The sequence below is a fragment of the Erpetoichthys calabaricus genome, chromosome 6 (assembly GCF_900747795.2).
Source record: "Erpetoichthys calabaricus chromosome 6, fErpCal1.3, whole genome shotgun sequence".
In the NCBI taxonomy this organism is placed as follows: domain Eukaryota; kingdom Metazoa; phylum Chordata; class Cladistia; order Polypteriformes; family Polypteridae; genus Erpetoichthys; species Erpetoichthys calabaricus.
In genome coordinates, this window is record NC_041399.2 from 1,601,511 (window position 1) to 1,619,018 (window position 17,508).

The 17,508-nt window shown below is 45.3% G+C and overlaps 1 protein-coding gene across 1 annotated transcript in view; it reads right to left on the reverse strand.

The window, feature by feature from the left end:
• Positions 1-6,907: 6,907 nt before the first annotated feature.
• The window catches only part of LOC114653848 (armadillo repeat-containing protein 3-like), a 34,975-nt gene continuing 24,374 nt past the window's right edge, over positions 6,908-17,508 (reverse strand). Inside the window, exons 13-20 of the mRNA XM_051929349.1 lie at positions 17,105-17,245; positions 16,771-17,020; positions 16,365-16,501; positions 12,058-12,226; positions 11,887-11,987; positions 11,690-11,782; positions 7,286-7,444; positions 6,908-7,193 (exon numbers count right to left, since the gene is read on the reverse strand). Coding sequence (XP_051785309.1) covers positions 6,908-7,193; positions 7,286-7,444; positions 11,690-11,782; positions 11,887-11,987; positions 12,058-12,226; positions 16,365-16,501; positions 16,771-17,020; positions 17,105-17,245 — 1,336 coding nt within the window. The remainder of the gene's footprint in view (positions 7,194-7,285; positions 7,445-11,689; positions 11,783-11,886; positions 11,988-12,057; positions 12,227-16,364; positions 16,502-16,770; positions 17,021-17,104; positions 17,246-17,508) is intronic.

Genomic DNA, 17,508 nt, shown 5'->3' on the forward strand with positions numbered 1-17,508 from the left:
ACAAATGGAGCCCACGGTGTTACTAGCAACAGAAATGTCGTTCACTAGCGAGCCGAATACTGAAGAGACGAGTAGCTCTTGTGTGTGAAGCTCACAGGTTTAGTGTTCTGGGTTCGAATCTCACGTCCGCTCACCGTCTGTGTGAAGTCTGCACGTCCTCGATGAGCGAGAGGTCCGCTGTCTCCCTCTTTTACAAAGACATGATGTAGTTAATGTGATGAGTTACTTTGGGCGCCGCTGGTACCACCAACACCCCTGGGGGTGAAAGAAGACGAGCCCCGGGGTGCAGAGTCTCCTCTTAAAATGGAGGAATCTCATAACACTGATGGGCTTTTGTTCAGAAGCGAGACATATGAGCCGTTTCACAAAGTGTGTGGAATCTCTAACAAGAGGTGGACCAAGGATGACTTTCAAGGCCTGAACGTATTTGGAATCTTTTAGGCTTTTTTTCCAGTCGTGCCACATGTCCCTTGACTTCCATTATAAAATGCCAGGGTGGGGAAGAAATCCATCCATCCATCCATTTTCCAACCCGCTGAATCCGAACACAGGGTCACGGGGGTCTGCTGGAGCCAATCCCAGCCAACACAGGGCACAAGGCAGGAAACAATCCTGGGCAGGGTGCCAACCCACCGCAGGACACACACACAAACACACCCACACACCAAGCACACACTAGGGCCAATTTAGAATCGCCAATGGGGAAGAAATTTTCTTTTTAATTCTCAGAAAATGCTCGATTTTAAGACAATACTGGGGGGCTGTGCCGCTGGCGTGTGGGGAAGCGGATGTGCAATTTAAACAGTTTGTTGTTTTCATGGAAATTGTCACGTACTGTATTCATAATAGACCTAACTATTTTACATTACAGCGAGTAATTAACCAGAGTAAAAAATAGTCAAACGTAATGATTTGAAAGTAAATGTTTCGTGTTGCGTTAGAGGTATTCGTGGTGTTATACGATTTCATTCTGTTTGGCTTTGAAATTAACAGGCAAATACTAAACTTACACTTTTAATGTGAAACTTCAGTAAAAACAATATTTGGAATTAACTTGTTGTCAATATCACATTGAATTGATTCTGTATTTGGACTTTCTTCATTAAAATGCAACGTATAGCTGCCAGTGAGTGAATATCATTTCTTTCTCTCTTTTTCGGTTGTTTGTCCCTGTGATTTGTTCATTGTCTTTGCCAAAGCGATTCTAACAGGAAATTGTAAATGTGTTAATACAAATGGCATATCAAGATCTACTTTGGTGTCTCATGTCATTAGTGAAGATGGACTACATTACCTTTCTTGTCGCCTGTTAAAATTTGACATGTTAGAATTTTACAGTACAACTAATCTTGTCGTATTGCACAGCCCATCACTCAGACATCAATTATGCAATTACATTACGATACGTCCTTCTTTCTCCAGTAATTTGACCGGTGGGAGACCAGACGGTGTTAACGGTTGTAGATATTCTTCGTGATATTGTAAGTTGATGTCTTCATCTTCATCACCACCACCACCAACTCTTTCAGCAGAGTCTATTGATAGGCATTTAACCAATTTGCAGTGTAACTGATCGACAGTTTTGGCGTTAATTCCTTTGACTTCCTCGTTTGTTGGTGTTAGGATTGCCTGTGTTCTCATTTGTTCTGAAAAAAAAAAAAAAAACCACTGCTCTTGTACTCCGCCATCTGTAAGGTTATCCCAGTTAATATTTGGATAATTAAAGTCCCCCATGACTATAATATCTCCCTGTAAACTTGCCTTTTTGATATTACTAAAAAGAGGTGTGTTGAAATGACTGTCTGAATTGGGTGGTCTCTAGCACACTCCTAAAATAAGACCTTGTTCCCTAATATTTTCCAGGTGAAGCCAGACGTCCTCACTAAGATGGGGCTCATCGTCCAACTGAAGAGGACTTGCGTTTAAATTCTGTTTGACATAAACACCAACCCACCTCCTTTTCTGTTCTGTCTCTCCTTCCTAATAATACGTACCCCTCTATGTTACACTCATCCCCATCTTTGTTATTTAGCCAGGTTTCCATTTTTGCTATAATATTATAATTCTGCTCTGCTACATACAACTCCAACTCAATTTAGTTTTGATACATACTTCTAGCATTAAGGCAAGCTATTTTTAATGTGTTACTCCTTCTACATTTAAATGTTGGCTTATAATTTACATTACTACGCATTTTTATTTCTACACCGTTTTTTGTACCTCCATGTATAGATCTAACCCAGGCCTGTCCTAAACTCCCTGCCTGCCCAATACATTGGTGCCCCTCCAGTTCAGATGTAACCCGTCACGGTGGAACAGGTCCTATCTGTTCCAAAAGGATTCCCAATACCCCATAAACCTATACCCTACTACCTTGCACCAAGACTTGAGCCACGCGTTAATCTGTTGATAACCCTTCAGGATGAAATTCTTCAATAAGATTTGGACAGAAAACATCTTCTTTAATTGGGAACTTAAAGTGAGGAAAACGTAAAAATTTATAAGAGCTGAACTGTGAGAGATGAGAGGACTGTGGGCGTGGTTTGAGAGAAGAGCAGGACTTAACACAATCTCATGTCAAAGGTCTCGTCTCGTCGCAGAGCTTTTTTCTATAATAGCGAGACTGTTCACATTTGACTGCAAAGCCCCATTTTCAGCTACCATCCCTTCAGTGTCCTAATGGTCAGCTACTTTAGCCTTCACTTAACTTCTTTCTATCCATCTGTGTTAATCAGTCAGGTATGAATGCTAATTGGTTATTAGAGAAACCTCAGTAATTGTTGAAAGCTGCCATTCAGTTGACTTGACAATCCTAAATCCTGAGTTCACAGGCTTTCTCAAAGTTATCCCGTACGTCCAATCTAGATATCTCAAAGTCTAAGCAGATTAATAAAACGGGACGTTCTTGATACTTCAAGATACAACATGGTGAAGTTGAAAATCCTGATTGTAAATGTAAACGTTTCTGCCCCCATTCCTCGTATCCTGGGGTCTCAGATCTTAACAGACACAATGCAGTGTTAGAAGCTGAGTGAGCACACAATACCGTTTTAAATCAGGATTCTCTTTATTCAAGGAGCCCCTGTCAGCCATGTGAAAAAGTCATTGAGTTTCACTTCTTGACTGAAGCACATTTAGTAACAATACTCACAACTAAACTTTTGGTATCGTTTTTTGTCGCTCGCTCGCTCGCATCGCCCACTGCAGAGCTGCTTTAGCTCAGGCACATCGGCACGTTTGTGAGCCACAACTGCACATCTCGGCATCTCCTCCTGCCTTCAAGTGAAGGCTTTGACGAGGCCTCTCCAAAACCTCCATGCTTGCTTTTGTGTTTCGATCCTTTGTCCTGCCGGATAGTAAGGTGACGCATCCATGTCGGGTCACAAACAGATGAGTATACATTCTCCCAGTCAAGAACATTCTGGAAAATTGCACAATTGACGGTTTCTTCCATAATGGCATGAGGATGCTGGGGACATCACACCCAAACCCAAAGGTCAAAAAAAAACAAACAAAAAAAAAGTTACAATAATCCATCCATCCATTATCCAACCCGCTGAATCCAAACACAGGGTCACGGGGAGTCTGCTGGAACCAATCTCAGCCAACACAGGGCACAAGACAGGAACCAATCCCGGGCAGGGTGCCAACCCACCGCAGGACACACACAAACACACACTAGGGCCAATTTAGAATCACCAATCCACCTAACCTGCATGTCTTTGGACTGTGGGAGGAAACCCACGCAGACACGGGGAGAACATGCAAACTCCACTCAGGGAGGACCCGGGAAACGAACCCAGGTCTTCTAACTGCAAGGCAGCAGCACTACCACTGTGCCACCGAAGTTACAATAATGAAGATTAAAATCCAAAGTTAGAATCCGGAGTACCACAAAGAGCCAGTTTGAGGCTTATTACGACTTCAACAGTGTAGGCCTGACACCTTAGGTCTGGCCCTGCCCAGAAGGTGCTACATGAATTCATCATAAACTTAATGCAACAAAATACCAATGTTCAAATCCACCATTTTGGTTTTTTTTTTAGTTTTAATTTTGTTTTTCACTCCACATTTTGTTTTGTTTATTAAAGCTGCTTGTTTTAGTCGGCGTTGAACGCGTCTGATGTGGACTCACAGTTGCAGAGGCACTTCATACTGTCTGTCCTGCGTGGCCGTCTGCTCCGTCCTTCCCTCTAGACTTTCATCATATGGTTTGATAGCGAACTGCTTCTGGACTCTTGACCTTCATCAGGCACCCGGGGTTGTGCATTAGGTCTACGACATACGGCACTAACAGTACCTTGGGGTGCTCCTCCGTCAACGTCACCACATTCCAGCTGCGATTGTATTCTCCTCTGGCTAAGCTACAGTTGATGCCAACTCGGTCTGCCAGCGCCTTCAAATGAGAGAAGAACACTCGATGGTTACATTCACATGTCTGATCCTGGTGGCGAATGCAGCAACTTCAGCCTAAGGCAGGGGTCTCAAACAAACTCTGGTCCTGGCTGCAGCTTTTCATGCTAACCCTTTTCTTAATGACTGACCTGTTTGTGCTGCTAATTCATTTGACTTGACTTGCTCTTGGAGACTCCGCCCCTTTCATTGTTTCTTTTTCCTTAATTAGCAGCCAAACAATAACGAGATACAAAATGAACCAAAAACAACTGCCGTCCATCATACAATATCTGAAAATTAAAAGGGCGAAGGCCTCAGGAGTGTCAATCTGCTCCTCAGCTCCCCAGAGCTCTTACAAAAGAGAAAATCAACAATTTCAGAAATGTCTGCTATCACGTAATGAGAGCATCAACCAGGCATGGAATTAAAGAACGGGTTTAACGCATAATCTCACTGGTAACCAGTGTAACGTCTCAATAACTGGGGTTATGTGGTCAGATTTTTTTTAGTTCCTGTAATGCTTCTTGCAACAGCATTTTGAATGAAATGAAAGCTTCATAAAGAACAATTTGAATAACGCATTGCAGTAGAACAGGGGTCCCTAACTCCGGTCCTGGAGGGCCGCAGTGGCTGCAGCTTTTCATGCTAACCCTTTTCTTAATTTGCTGCTAATTCATTTTAATTGACTTGCTCTTGAAGACTCTGCCATTTTTAATTGTTTCTACATCCTTAATTAGCAGCCAAACAATAATGAGATACAAAATGAGCCAAAACAACTGGTGTCCATCACACAATATCTGAAAAGAAAGAAAGATGAAGGCCTCAGGAATGATGACCCACTCAGGTCCAATTTAGGACCTGATTTAAGAAATTTAGGAAATGACTGCTATGGCACAATGACAGCAGCAACAAGCCATGGAATTAAAGAATGGGTTTAATTAACGACAATTGTTTGGAGTTTGAGGCCTTGACTTAGGTGGTCTTCTGTTGGCTCACTCATGTCACATTTCCTTTCTGTTTCAGGAAAGACATGAAGCGATTCAGAGGAACGATCAGAGGAAAAAACCTTGAGGAACAAGTCAATTAAAATTAAAGGAAAAGGAGTTAATTAGCAGCGATAACGCGTCACTAATTAAGAATAGGGTTAGAATGAAAACCTGGAGCCACTGGGGCCCTCCAGGACTGGAGTTTGAGACCCCTGGTCTAAGGCCAGGTTTATACTTCACGCGATGCAACACATGCTCTGCAAGCGTTTTACTGTTTATAAGTACTTTACGTAAATCTGGAAGAATCCACCAGCTGGCAGTGTGAGATATTATCATGGTTCGGCTTCTCTGTGTTATGAATTGCCTGGAACATCCATTAAATTCCGATCACACCTTACCGCATATCTCTGAAAAGGAGCTTTAATGATTGAATCCATCAATCCAGGGATGTGCCCATTCCAGCTAGCATTGGGCACGAAGCTGAAACAATCCCTCGATGGGACATCAGCTCATTGCAAGGTGAATACAAGCACTCACATACATGCTGGTGTCATTTTAGTGTCACCAAATCTGCATATCTTTGGAAGGAAAGCGGAGCACATCATGGAAACCCAGTAGGAAAACACGCAAACCCCAGGCAGGGAACGCCAGGGACGTGACTCCCTGTGAGACAGCAGTGCTACTGCTCTGCCACTGTGTCACCTTCTTGTGTGTAATTATTAACAGTACTCACTATTTAAACGAAATTAACGACTTATCTGTAAAATGTAACATTCATACTTTAATGCATTTCATCAAGAGAGTGATATCAAGTAGAAATTTAAGGATTCTAAAGGTGCAGACATTTAATGTGCTCTGTGTGGTAATCTACTGCTGTTTGTCGCTGCTGTCAGGTCCGGAGGAAGCCCCAGAAATAAAGACGGTATGTGAGACTTTTAAAACGTATCGTGTCATTACGATGGGGAATATGCGACACTTGAATATAAAAGCACCACGAATGCATCTGTATGTCGGCATTTTGCTTCACCACATCGAGCCATTTATCAAACATTGAAGCGCGCACACCGATCTCGTAGGATCCTCAAAGCGGCTTTCTGTCACATGTCGATAGTAAACAGAGTCTCTGACGTCATGTTCCGACTTTTATCACACTGCGCCCCCCGACTTTGTGGTGGTACTGCAACTCGCGCACGCGTCACGTTAATTTCTGAGGACCTGCTCAGAGGACGCGTCAAAGGAACGCGTGGCAGCCATGATGCATGTGCGTACGCATTCTGAGCGTGAAGTATAAACGGGCCCTTACATTTTGCAGAGCACACTCCTCTGAGCGACCAAAATGAAAGGCGACTAGGATGTGGCTAACTTGGAGCCTCTAATTCTCACTCGAGATGGGGTGTAATCAGTTTAAGGAAGGCTTGATGCCGCCACCTTAGCACTCGTCTAGCAAAGGGTCCTACAAGACAGGGGGACGTGGCTGAGCGTTCTCAAGTGACACCCTTCGGTCCAGACGCTTCCGTCCTGCTCAGCTACAAGCCCACCAGGATGGCCGCCCACCACCTGATGCCCTCTTTGTCCTTTTTGGGTGCAGATGAAGCACAATTGGACTGACAGAAGATGTGATAAAAGTATGTGAGGTTATCGCGGGTTACCTTGAATAGGAGCGCTCTGTGACAGAAGAAGCCTTTCTTAATTTTGCCAATGGGGATGACATTGGACTTCAGTTCATACTTGAGTTCACTCAGGTGGAGTTCCCAGTACAAATTGTGTAGCTTCCGTCTTTCTACGCCGCCACCCATGGTTTCTGCAACAAATCTGATCATCATCATCATCCAAGAGTCAGACAGCGGTGAGCACAGACGAGCGCCCCCCAGCCCAGCCCAGCTCTCGGAGACCCCCACACTCACTTGGCCAGCTCCACCACTCGGTCCCGGGTGTTCTCCAGAGGTGAAATGAGTTTGGTCACTTCGTTCACCAAGTTGTAGAAGTCGGCGTCAAAAGGAGGGAGCCATGTCTTCCTGTCGTCATCTTCATCCTCATCCTCCTTGCCTTTACCCTTTGTTTTACTAAAAATATTGTTAGTGATGATAATAATAATAATACAAACAGACACCTTTCATTGATATTGCACACCAAATGTCATGCTTCTGTCACTAAGGAGAAATCTATTATTAAATGAAGGAATTCAGAAAACACAACCGCAAAACTATTAAAACATACAGAACTGGAAGAGTGGTGGCTGGGGGCCCTGACGTCTTTAAGAAACATTCTAACGCTTGCTGACTTTTAAGGTTAAGGGCCCGGTAGATGATGCGTGTTCTCTGTTACTTCTTCACAGTCGTGGCATATGCCACCTGAAATTGTGGGACCCTCTATACACGTGTGACTTTATAAAACAATTCAGTTTGCCACCAGTGGACTCCAATCAAGTTCTAGAAACATCTCAAGGAGAATTCAAGTAAGAGGGAGGCAACAAACAGCAAATTTCAGTCTTCGATTTTTAATGAATTTGTAACCTTTACCGTTACGGGTTATTAAGTGTAGATGGACGGGCAATAAATGTATTCATTCCAAATGAAATCTGCAACAAAATAAAAGGGGGGGGGGGTGTTCAAGTACTTATTGAAGGATCAAGGGATTTAATGTCAGTGACCTCTGGTTTTGTCTGGTGAATAAAGTTATGATGTCAGGCACCCCTCAGGACGCGTGAAAGGAACGCGTGGCAGCCATGATGTACGGTGTATTTGTCAAACACACCGTATCATCTGTCATGCACCTCGGAGCGGTATATATGAGGTGAAGAATTTTATTGTACATTTTAGGCCATGGGCAGGATTAGAAATGAGGACATTGGAGGGTTGGCTCAGGTGGGACAGTTGGGAGAGAAAGTCAGAGAGGCGAGATGTGCAAAGGAGAGATGCTGGGTCTAATAAGAGAAGGGTGCTAAGGATAGAGCTGCTGGGTAAGAGGAGAAGAGGAAGGCCTAAGAGAAGATTTATGGATGTGGTGAGAGAGGACATGCAGGTGACGGGTGTAACAGAGCAAGATGACGAGGACAGGAAGATAAGGAACAAGATGATCAGCTGTGGTGACCCCTAACGGAAGCAGCCAACAGAAGAAGAAGGCGTCCCGACTCTCTACGGAGAGTAAGAATATTAAACAGAATTAGAAACGTTAATCTGAGTGCGTCTCTACTGCAGCAAAAAGAAAACGACACGGTGTCCCCATGTTCTTGATAATCTCCTCATTTTAAAGTCACCGTCTCCATCCATTGCACTAATTCCTTTCATAATTCTAAACACTTCAGTCAGGTCTCCTCTTAAACTCCTGTAAAGGCTCAGCTCTTTAAATCTCTCCTCATAACTCATCCCCTGTAGCCCTGAATCAGCCTAGTCGCTCTTCTCTGGACCATCTCTAGTGCTGTTATGTCTTTATGGAGACCAAAACTGCACCCATGACTGCAGATGAGGCCTCACCAGTGTGTTATAAAGCCTGAGCAGAACCTCCTGTGACTTGTACTGCACACATCAAGGCGCTATATAACCCGACATTCTGTTAGCCTTCTTAATGGCTTCTGAACACCGTCTGGCAGTTGACAGTGACAAGTCCACTATGACTCATAAATTCTTATAAGGTGGACATTCAATTTCAGACCTCTCATTATGAATTAAAACCTAAAGAGGCTTAAACTTAAAGCAAGCGTTAGGCTCAGCTCTTTAAATTTTTCCTCATCTCTCATCCCCTGTCACCCGTAATCAGCCTAGTCGCTCTTCTCTGGACCTTCTCTAGTGCTGTTATGTCTTTTTTGTAGCCTGGAGACTAAAACTGCACCCAGGACTCCAGATGAGGCCTCACCAGTGTGTTATAAAGCTTGAGCAGAACCTCCTGTGACTTGTATTCCACAGATCAAGGCGCTATATAACCTGACACTCTGTGAGCCTTCTTAATGACTTCTGAACACTGTTGGGAAGTCAATAGCTTAGAGTCCACTACGACTCCTAAATCCTTCTCATGAGGTGGACTCTCGGTTTTCAGACCTCCCTTTGTGTATTCAGACCTCACATTTTGACTTCCTGCATGTAATGACTCACTGATTCAGGCCAGAGATCGTAATCTGGAGATGTTGGATTTTTTGACTGTTTTCAATGGAGGACAAATAGGCAGGTGGTTAGCAGAAAACGTATTGTAAAGGGCAAGTGGTTGACAACCAGAACTGTGAATGGGCTCATGTTCCTGAAAACAAATCTCAGTTGTATAAATTGTGTGGTGAGTGGCGGGGGGTGGTACCCAGCCCGGGACACCCAGGAGGACCAGAGGAGGGCTTATGCCTCCTCCAGACCACAAGGGGGCGACCACCCTGGTGGCTTTGGGGACCACAGGAACTGAGCTTGGAAGCTCAACCCTATAGGGGCCCGTGGTCACCGCCAGGGGGCACCCCAATGGATACGGATCCCTGGCCCTTAGCACTTCCACCACACCTGGAAGTGCTGGGGGGATGAAGACCAGGGACACCCAGAGTGCTTCCGGGTGCACAGCCAGAACTTGCACCACACTGGGGAGTGCCGGCGGAAGATTATCGGAAGACACCTGGAGCACATCCGGGTGATTATCAAAGGGGCCGCCTCCCTCTATTCAGTGGCTGGAGTCGGGAGGACGAGAGACAAAGTCTTGGAGGAGAGGAGTGGAGGCGGACCTGAAGAAGGCATCATTGAAAAGGCCTGGACTTTGGGGGAGTTTTGGGGGTTGTGTGTGGCACTTTATTTGTAAATATTAGTTATAATAAACACGTGGTGGTGCCTATTACGATGTCTGCCTGTCTGTGTCTGGGCTGCCTTCCACAACTGTTACTAGGAGCTGAGGGCCAATGGGATGAATGGAAGATGATTTGGTGTTCTTATCTGATTGGTCAGACTGCTCTGAAGGTCTAAAGCAGGGCAGCTCAGTCACTTACTGAAGCTTTTCCTTTTGGGTGCTCTTCATCCCGACTTCTGTAAGGATGGACACTCTCAGTTGTAAAAGACCCCACTGAAACATTGTAAGACATCTGGACTGTCCAATAGGCTGACACGCTGCACTTACAGTAAGTTACATTTGTTCTTTCCTTTGCACCATCATTTCCTTGTCTTGACGTCTCTGCTGCGATTACTGGAGAGGAATCATCTTGTCTCGTGTCACACTGCAGTACTTAAAGAACCCAATCACAGGGCACATGTGCCTCCTGCCGGACGCCCCTATAAACCTGCAACAGAACTCTGACCCCGGAAGGCGGGGATGTTGGGGGCGCCCACATTTCAAGATAAGGTTTGTAACTTGTTCAGGTAAAGAAAACGGAGGTTTTCAGCTCAAGTAGTTTTCTTTTATTAATGGTGGCACTGATGATGAATGGCACACGTTACAAGGTGATTAGCAGGTCTGTCTGATGTTCATGATAGTGACAGAGTGTTCTGCCAAGTGATAGAACGTAGCAGGCCACAAGGGCAGAGTAATGGAGGGGAAACGTGAATCACGAACCGGGAGTAGTCAAAACCAGACAATCAACATCCCTAAATGTGCTCCGTGCACGATTAATACCTGGAAGCCTTAACTGAAGACCCTTGAAATTGTAATTAGAATTAATCAAACTTGGAATGACGAATGTACCGCGTCGCCAGCTCATAAATCACCACTCTGATTATCAATGCGATTTCCAGGGACTGCGGCCTAACGCTCCACACTTACATCCCTACACAAAATGGCGGCACCCATAACAAAACAAAATGGCGTTGTAGCCAAGTCAAATGAAATACATTAAGTTCTTCCACGGATAAGTCGGGACTTGATTTTATCGTATAATTTCTGGTATTTTATAATGTCAGTTATATAAGTCAAATGTGGAAAACGGACACTATTGGTCCAAGAGATTACAATATGCTAACACCCGCCCGCCTGAGAGAGTCACCACGGGGCACATGGCCTTTTTTTTTCTATGTATTGTGCCTGTAATAAGAAGATGTAATAATAAAAAAAAATGTAAATGTCGTATTTTTGAATGGGCGTATAAGTCGGGGTCTGATTTTATGATTGATTTTTCAGGTTTCAAGACCCGACTTATACGCGAGTATATACGGTAATTTGTTTGCATTATGCCAAAGTTCTATTTCATAATTTAAATGTTTATTTATAATCTTCATGTTAACATTTGGGTGAAATGGTCTAAAAAAAGACAATGGGAAATTTTCAAAAACCTGGAAAAAAAAAAGTGTATTTAAGTCTGGAAATCCCAACCCAGCAGAGAGTGGCAGCGCTGCTGCTCTCGGTGCCAGTGTGCCTACCTCGGGCTTTTATCTTTGCTGACGCTTCTTCCAGTGGTCCATTCACTGCCATCCACCAGTTTCTCATCACCAGAAACAGATTCTACCAAGTCACTTAATAAAAACAGAAGTGAAGTCCGTGAGACTAAGCAGCTCTAACATTCGCACACTCCACATGCCACAAGAACACAAACTCCACGAATGGTAAAGCAACTTACTCGTCACCCGTCCTGCCGTTGACCAGAATGATGGGTCGCTGCTGATTCACCTCCATTTTAAACAGGTCTTCAAGTGGCAGCACCTTCTTGCCCGGTTTCACCTGAAGACGCCACACCGTCCCCATCAGATAAAGCCCAGGAGCACCAGGAGCAGCCAAAAGTGACACTCACCCGTCCAGGGTCGTAGAAGCCATCCACGATGATGTCACTCGATGACAGGCCGCCATAAAGGCTGTACTTGATCGAAAGGTTGCCTTCAAAGAGCTTCTGCAGGGCAGCCTCACTAAAATTATTTTTTCGGCAGGTGGACAGATTGATTTCTTGGAGGATTTCCAAAGCTCTGCAAGTATAAGAAGGTGGAGGAGCGTCAAAGTGAAGCTCATCAAGGGAAGAGCAAACCACGGGACGAGGGCCAGGCTGCTGTGGTCATTTGAGTGTGGTGTTAGACATTCAGGGGAAGACCCCACACCATCTCCCAGAAGATGGCACCTCTGTGGATGTAGTTAAAGAAAAGGAAGAATTTGGACAAACGAGTCCATCAAGCAGGTCTATTCAGCTAATAGCCAAGCTGGCCCAAGACTGGCATGATTCAGTATGGGTTACTTCCCTAGCTCATCATTATTTTCCTTTATTTCATCATTTCTTTTGTATTATTTTTCTGTTGTTTAATGTAAACATGGTGTACTTATCTTGTATCGTGTAGTTTCTCACCCCAAGAGGTGAGGCCACCATGTGGTACCAGCAGACACAGGTCTGGCTTTGCTGTTTGAGCTGGCATGCTAAATCATGTCCCCCGAGGCCAGGCACATTTTTGTCATCATCGCACCACCTAGGTGTTTGATGACACACTTAATTTAATTACTTGGCCGGGATGCCAAATGCATGGAAGGATCTGGGGAGAGAGCATCAGCAGTGCAATACCGTCCCGGGACGCTAGAGGGCAGCTCTCCTGGACCATGGATTCCCACCGGGTGTTGCTAGGACTTTTTAAATTAAAAGTCATTGAAGTGGCGAAAGAAATTGATAACCGCGCTGCTGCAACAAAATTCGATTTGTCTGAGAAACGGGTGTGAGATTGGAGGAGGCAAGAAGATGTAAAAAAATGTAAGTGGTGCATTTTTGAACAGGCGTACAAGTCAGGGTCTGATTTTATGATCGATTTTTCAGGTTTCAAGATACGCGAGTACATACGGTAGCGAAGTTCGTGTTCTCCTCCTGCCTTGTTTCTGTTGTGTGTGTAACTTTCTCCATATTTTTTGAGTTTTTTAATTGTGTTTTTTGTTGCCCCCCCCCCCCTTTTATGTTTATATACTGCTCAGCCTTTTGGTAGGCCGTAACATCTGAGATATTCAAAATCTTTAAAATGAAAATAATTATCACAGGCCCTATGTGGTGTAGCTTCCAATAAAAAAGTGCGGGTTTTAAATCCGTATAGCCATACCGTTCTCCATGGGCGCGACCGGGGGAGTTAATGGGGTAGTTGGAGCGAGACGCACCTGCACGTGTGGGTGCCGTCGTTCTCAATTGCCTCATTGGCTTCCTGCGGTGCTTCATTAAGGTGCTGCGCCCACGGAGGTGTGCGGGGGGTGTATACAGTGCATCCGGAAAGTATTCACAGCACGTCATCACTTTCTCCACATTTTGTTATGTTACAGCCTTATTCCAAAATGGATGAAATTCATTTTTTTCCTCAGAATTCTACACACAACACCCCATAATGACAATGTGAAAAAAGTTTACTTGAGGTTTTTGCAAATTTATTAAAAATAAAAAATCTGAGAAATCCCATGTCCATAAGTATTCACAGCCTTTGCTCAATAATTTGTCGATGCCCCTTTGGCAGCAATTCCAGCCTCAAGTCTTGTTGAATATGATGCCATAAGCTTGGCACACCTATCCTTGGCCAGTTTCACCCATTCCTCTTTGCAGCACCTCTCAAGCTCCATCAGGTTGGATGGGAAGCGTCGGTGCACAGCCATTTTAAGATCTCTCCAGAGATGTTCAATCAGATTCAAGTCTGGGCTCTGGCTGGGCCACTCAAGGACATTCACAGAGTTGTCCTGAAGCCACTCCTTTGATATCTTGGCTGTGTGCTTAGGGTCGTTGTCCTGCTGAAAGATGAACCGTCGCCCCAGTCTGAGGTCAAGAGCGCTCTGGAGCAGGTTTTCATCCAGGATGTCTCTACATTGCTGCAGTCATCTTTCCCTTTATCCTGACTAGTCTCCCAGTTCCACACAGCATGATGCCGCCACCACCATGCTTCACTGTAGGGATGGTATTGGCCTGGTGATGAGCGGTGCCTGGTTTCCTCCAAACATGACGCCTGGCATTCACACCAAAGAGTTCAATCTTTGTCTCATCAGACCAGAGAATTTTCTTTCTCATGGTCTGAGAGTCCTTCAGGTGCCTTTTGGCAAACTCCAGGCAGGCTGCCATGTGCCTTTTACTAAGGAGTGGCTTCCGTCTGGCCACTCTACCATACAGGCCTGATTGATGGATTGCTGCAGAGATGGTTGTCCTTCTGGAAGGTTCTCCTCTCTCCACAGAGGACCTCCCTGATTAAGGCCCTTCTCCCCTGGTCGCTCAGTTTAGATGGCCGGCCAGCTCTAGGAAGAGTCCTGGCGGTTTTGAACTTCTTCCACTTACAGATGATGGAGGCCACTGTGCTCGTTGGGACCTTCAAAGCAGCAGAAATTTATCTGTAACCTTCCCCAGATTTGTGCCTGGAGACAATCCTGTCTCGGAGGTCTACAGAAAATTCCTTTGACTTCATGCTTGGTTTGTGCTCTGACATGAACTGTCAACTGTGGGACCTTCTATAGACAGGTGTGTGCCTTTCCAAATCATGTCCAGTCAACTGAATTTACCACAGGTGGAGTCCAATGAAGCTGCAGAAACATCTCAAGGATGATCAGGGGAAACAGGATGCACCTGAGCTCAATTTGGAGCTTCATGGCAAAGGCTGTGAATACTTATGGACATGGGATTTCTCAGTTTTTTTATTTTTAATAAATTTGCAAAAACCTCAAGTAAACTTTTTTCACGTTGTCATTATGGGGTGTTGTGTGTAGAATTCTGAGGAAAAAAATGAATTTAATCCATTTTGGAATAAGGTTGTAACATAACAAGATGTGGAAAAAATGATGAAGCGCTGGCAATACTTTCCAGATACACTGTATATACGGGTTAACACCTGGATAGTGGGAAAAATCTAGAATGGGAGAGATAGATCAAGGTGAAGATTAAAATGTTAACGGACAGTAAAGAGCAGTCTAAGCGGGAGGATCTGGCCACCTGAAAAGGGGAAGTCGAATGAGCTGGGGCCCCGCGAAGGAGCGTTAGCTGGTGGCGCTCTGAGGGCTGGTTTGCCCCACTGAAAGTTCGAGTGAGTGGTGTGAGCAGAGAGGTGTCCTCACGAGGGATCTGAGGAGTGACTGCGGGTGCGCGAAAGATGAAGGGAGGAGAGCCAACCTCGGACGGTCTGGCAGTGACGTCTGTAAGGAGGCCAAGACGGAGGTTGGCTTTAGGAGCTCGTGGCTGTGGGGTCTCCGCTGGCTGAGGAAGCAATGGGTGAGTTGGAGAGAAAGAGAGACTGCGTTTTAACCTCGTATTTTAAAGGATTTATTTATTTGATTATCCCCCTGGACACTTGTTTTATGATGGATTTATTTATTGACACCTGATGCACTGCTCTTTGGACTCTTATTGTTTTAATAATAGCACTTATGCACTTTTTGTGAAATATCCCCTGGCTTCATGTGAGATTTGTCCTCATATGTCAGCTCATCTCGGTGACATTACCGACGGTGTTGGGTTCAGAGCTCCCAGACGGACGATGGGAACATGGAGAGAACCCGCATCGTCACTCCCTATACACAGAAGGTCCCGGATATAAACTGTATATATTTCTTAAAGATCATACTTAACTCTCATTTTGTGTTTTATTATTTCATAATGAAGAAAAAGAAATTCACCTTTCATGAAATTGGCACCCTGGTCAAAGTGCCGCCTGAGCCATCACCTCATCATAGACTCGGATTATGACGACCAAGTTGAGCGTATTATAAACATTTTAACAAAAGTCGAGTTTAACTTTTACACAGCAGTGCCACCTACTGGGAGACGGAGGACATTCTCCCACCTGCCTTTAGCACAGAGAGGCCACCGTGCAGGACATTTGTTGGACTCGCTCTCTGTGACTCTGTCATTTGAGTCACTTGAGGGAGGCAGCTCAGCACAGACTGCGATTGGCTGCTTAAACGAGTTTGTGTGAATTGTCCGTTCTTCATGTTTGCAGTTTGAGTAGTAATGGATTTTGACACAATGACAAAATTGCCATTAGCCATTGGGACGTGTCAGTATCTGTCACCCGGTAAGTGTCCCATTAACTAGTCAGCAGATGTAAGCCCACTCTGCGCGCCCACCCCCATGGGGGGTGAGTGACATGCAATTTATTGTAAAACAAGAGCCAAGCTTACCCAAGTCGGAACATTTCTAGACAAGTGGGCTCATCGCTGGCACAGACGAAGACAGCCCAGCAGGCATTGCGTCGCACCTCATTGATGTTGGAATTCAGCAACCACACAAGTGCCACTAAGCCCCCCGCAATCCTAAACTGAAAGAAAAAATAAAAAAAGCAAAGCTGGGTTTGGGCCACTGCTGGATGTGCCAATTGGGTGCCAAGGACACCCTCATCTTTGGTGTCACTCCTCACAGATGTTCCAGAGATTCCACACACTTGGTGTCACTCACATCCTGTGCTTTCCTAGTCATATACCTGGCATTGCAGGATGGCACACATGGCACATCTGTGATGGCTGGGAGCTTTAATCTAAAATAGATTGGCACGGCCAAATACAGCAGGTGGGAAACTCGGGCACTCACCTCTTCTCTGGCCTCCGAGTCACAGGCAAAGGCAGACACAGCCAGGGCCGCCTTACTCTGCACAAGACTGCTGGCCGACTGGAGTGGGCCCACTAGGGCGGTCATGACTCCTTTGGCTTGAATATTTGAGCGCAGGATGTTCTGGGATGACATGTTGGTAAGGACAGCAGCGACGTGGGCCACGACACCTTCCCTCTCGTTAGCCAGGAGTTGTACGAGAGGCTCAATGCCTCGGGCTTTATACACAGCGCTACGTGAGACACAACAACAAAGAGAATGACCGTGTCCAGCCCTGACCACGACAGGAGACAGTTCACAGCACCGCGACTCTTACATGGAGTTGTTCATGTTGGCTGTGGTGAGACTGGATAGGGCGAGTGCGGCCGCCTCCTTCACCTCGCCATAGTCGTTCTGAAGAAGCTGCACCAGTGGCTTGATTACATCTGAAAGACACAAACGAGCAGGAGAGTCCAGTCAGATGTGTGGCGGGCATCGGGCACGAGCCACAAGTACATATAAACGTGAAAATGTGTCTGTCTGTCTGTCTGTCTGTCTGTCTGTCTGTCTGTCTGTCCGGCCTGGAAGTGCGAGGCTACAGCATGAAGCTCAAAGATATCGACTCTGTCGCCAAAGTGAAACCACCGATAGACAAGTGAGGTGAGCACATCGGCAAAATGAAACATCTAAGGAGAGAGAAACTCGCTTAGTTGCTAATGTACAATCGATGCGATCAAGTGA